The sequence below is a fragment of the Haliaeetus leucocephalus genome, unplaced genomic scaffold, assembly GCF_000737465.1.
Source record: "Haliaeetus leucocephalus isolate CR32 unplaced genomic scaffold, Haliaeetus_leucocephalus-4.0 Scaffold404, whole genome shotgun sequence".
Classification (NCBI taxonomy): Eukaryota; Metazoa; Chordata; class Aves; order Accipitriformes; family Accipitridae; genus Haliaeetus; species Haliaeetus leucocephalus.
In genome coordinates this window covers 13,960-16,541 of record NW_010972840.1, presented here as the reverse complement: position 1 = coordinate 16,541, position 2,582 = coordinate 13,960, and the positions used below count along the sequence as shown (strand labels likewise).

The 2,582-nt window shown below is 55.3% G+C and overlaps 1 protein-coding gene across 1 annotated transcript in view; it reads left to right on the top strand.

The window, feature by feature from the left end:
- FUS (FUS RNA binding protein) overlaps positions 1–2,563 on the top strand; it is an 8,121-nt gene extending 5,558 nt beyond the window's left edge. Inside the window, exons 8-13 of the mRNA XM_010573983.1 lie at positions 150–184; positions 1,262–1,294; positions 1,547–1,653; positions 2,037–2,166; positions 2,244–2,345; positions 2,439–2,563. Coding sequence (XP_010572285.1) covers positions 150–184; positions 1,262–1,294; positions 1,547–1,653; positions 2,037–2,166; positions 2,244–2,345; positions 2,439–2,563 — 532 coding nt within the window. The remainder of the gene's footprint in view (positions 1–149; positions 185–1,261; positions 1,295–1,546; positions 1,654–2,036; positions 2,167–2,243; positions 2,346–2,438) is intronic.
- The last annotated feature ends 19 nt before the right edge of the window (positions 2,564–2,582 follow it).

The window sequence follows — 2,582 nt, the reverse complement described above, 5'->3', positions numbered from 1 at the left end:
GCCCCCCCCCCCCAAAAAAATCAGCAAGGGGAGGGGGCACTCAGGAAGGAGGAAACTGCTCAAAAGTGCTGGTTTTGCCCCGAAACTGCCCCCCTCTTTTTAGGCAGGGGATAAAAAAAACCTCATTATCTTCTAATTTATCTCCTCAGCGGTGGTGAGCGTGGTGGCTTCAATAAATTCGGTGGTAAGTCCCAAGAGTTCGGCATTTGAACCCAAAAAAAAAAAAAAGTGTCTGTTTTTTAACCCCTTCTCTCCGCAACAGCCTGGTCGGGGGCGTTTTGGGGTGAGAAAGCCCCAAAAAAGAGCTGCGGCGGCTGGCCGGAGGCGACGTCATCGGGCTGCGTCTTGGGTGTTTAAACAAACAAACAAACATATAAAAAAAAAAAAGGTCGTTTTTTGGGGGCAAACCGGAGAAAAAAAAAACCGAACATGCACACGGCGACCGCGGGCGGAAAAAAGGCCGAACGGGGAAATTGCAACTCTTGGCAAAGCGGTGGTCTTATTTTTTTTTTTTTTTTTGGGGGGTGAAAACGCTGGTTTTTAGCAAAACGGTTGCATGTGGTTTTAAAAAACGATAACGAAAAACCGGAGGTTTGGTGCAAAGTTTGGTTCCGGGGGAAAAACAAGAAAAATGCAATTTTGGGGCTTGTGTAAAGTGCCGGTGACCTGAGGTTGATGGAAAAAAAAAATCATGATAATGCGTAAAATGGTCAAATTGCCGTTTTTGCCCCCAAACGGGGAGCGGTGAGGTGGTGAGCGCTGCAGTGTACCGACCGAAAACGGAGTGTCTTGGTTTTACCCATCTTGAGAGTTCTCACGCCGTTTTGGAGGGGTTTGCTGAACTGGGGCGTTGCTGGTGGTATTTTGAAGAACAAAAAGTGTGTTTTGAGACAAAAATACCCAAAACTGCCACCCCGGGGGCGACGAGCAGAGACGGATGGCCCCGGTGCCTCAGTTTTGGGGTGAAAACCCTGGAATTGGCGAGTAATGTCGGCCTTGGAGGGGGCCCCTTTTTGGGGGGGAGAGCGAATGAGAGGAAAACAAAAAAAAGCACTCTGAGTGTTTCTAGGTGCCAAAATTGTTGGGTTTTCACCCCAAAAAGGGGTGTGGGCCGAAATGGGTGGGGAAAAGGCGTTTTTTCCCCCGGTTTTTCCCGATTTTGGGGCGTTTGGGGTGGGGGGGAGGGGATGGGGTGTGTGCCCTCCCCCCTCCCTGTTGCCTAATTAACGCTTTGCCTTTTAATTTTTGCATGTGCCGAAAGGACCCCGGGACCAAGGGCCGCGGCATGATCCTGGTAAGGAGGGGAGGGGGCTAATGAGGGGAGGAAGAGGATTACTTGGGGGTGGGGGGGTGTTAATTGGGACAGTGAGGGGGGAAAGGCGTTAAGGAAGGGGTAATGAGGTTATTGAGAGAAAGGGGGGCTAATGGGGATGGGTTAACGAGGCTACTGAGGGTTAATGAGGGATGGGGGGGGCTCTTGAGGGGAGAAAGAGGCTAATGAGGACTAACGAAGGCTGGTGCTAACGAGCTCTTTCCCCCCCCGCAGGCGAGCAGGATAACTCTGACAACAACACCATCTTCGTGCAGGGGCTGGGCGAGAACGTCACCATCGAGTCGGTGGCCGACTACTTCAAGCAGATCGGCATCATTAAGGTGAGCTGCGTGGCCTTAGCGTGGCCTTAGCGTGGCCTTAGCGTGGCCTTAGCGTGGCCTTAGCGGTGTACCATCCCTAGCATGTTCTCAAGTGCATACCATGGAGTTTTAACCAGCGGCCAAGGGGCTGGGGCATCTGCGTGTCATTAACTTCCTGACGTATCGTGTTCCTTGCGTGTTTGCGTGTCCTTAGCACGTTGATGTGTCTTGCGTGTCCTTGACGTGTTGCTGCATGTCCGTAGCGCATCCTGCTGTTCCCCCCCAAGACCAACCCGATGGGGACACCCACGATAAACCCCCCGGGTCCTTAGCGTGTCCTCGCCCCCTCCCTGTACTCTTAGCGTGTTTTTAGCGTGTCCTTAGCGTGTCATCTCCCTCCCCAGACAAACAAGAAGACGGGGCAGCCCATGATCAACCTCTACACGGACCGGGAGACGGGCAAACTGAAGGGGGAGGCCACCGTCTCCTTCGATGACCCCCCCTCGGCCAAAGCCGCCATCGACTGGTTCGACGGTAGGACCCCCCCCTGGATCCCCCCCGGTCCCCCCAAAAAAGATGGAAATTTTGGGGCTGAATTCTCCCGTTTTTAGGCAAAGAATTCTCCGGCAACCCCATCAAGGTGTCCTTCGCCACCCGCCGCGCCGACTTCAACCGCGGCGGAGGGGGCGGCCGGGGCGGCCGCGGCCGAGGAGGTGAGACGAGCCGGGGGGGGGGCGCCGAGGGAGCGCTCGGGCATCCCCAAAATCCCCTTTTTTCACCCAAAAAACCCCCACCTCCTTTCCCAGGCCCCATGGGACGAGGCGGTTTTGGCGGCGGCAACAGCGGTTCCGGCGGGGGCAACCGGGGCGGTTTCCCCAGTGGCGGCGGCGGCCAGCAACGCGCCGGCGACTGGAAATGTCCCAACCCGTGAGTTTGGGAACTGGGATGAA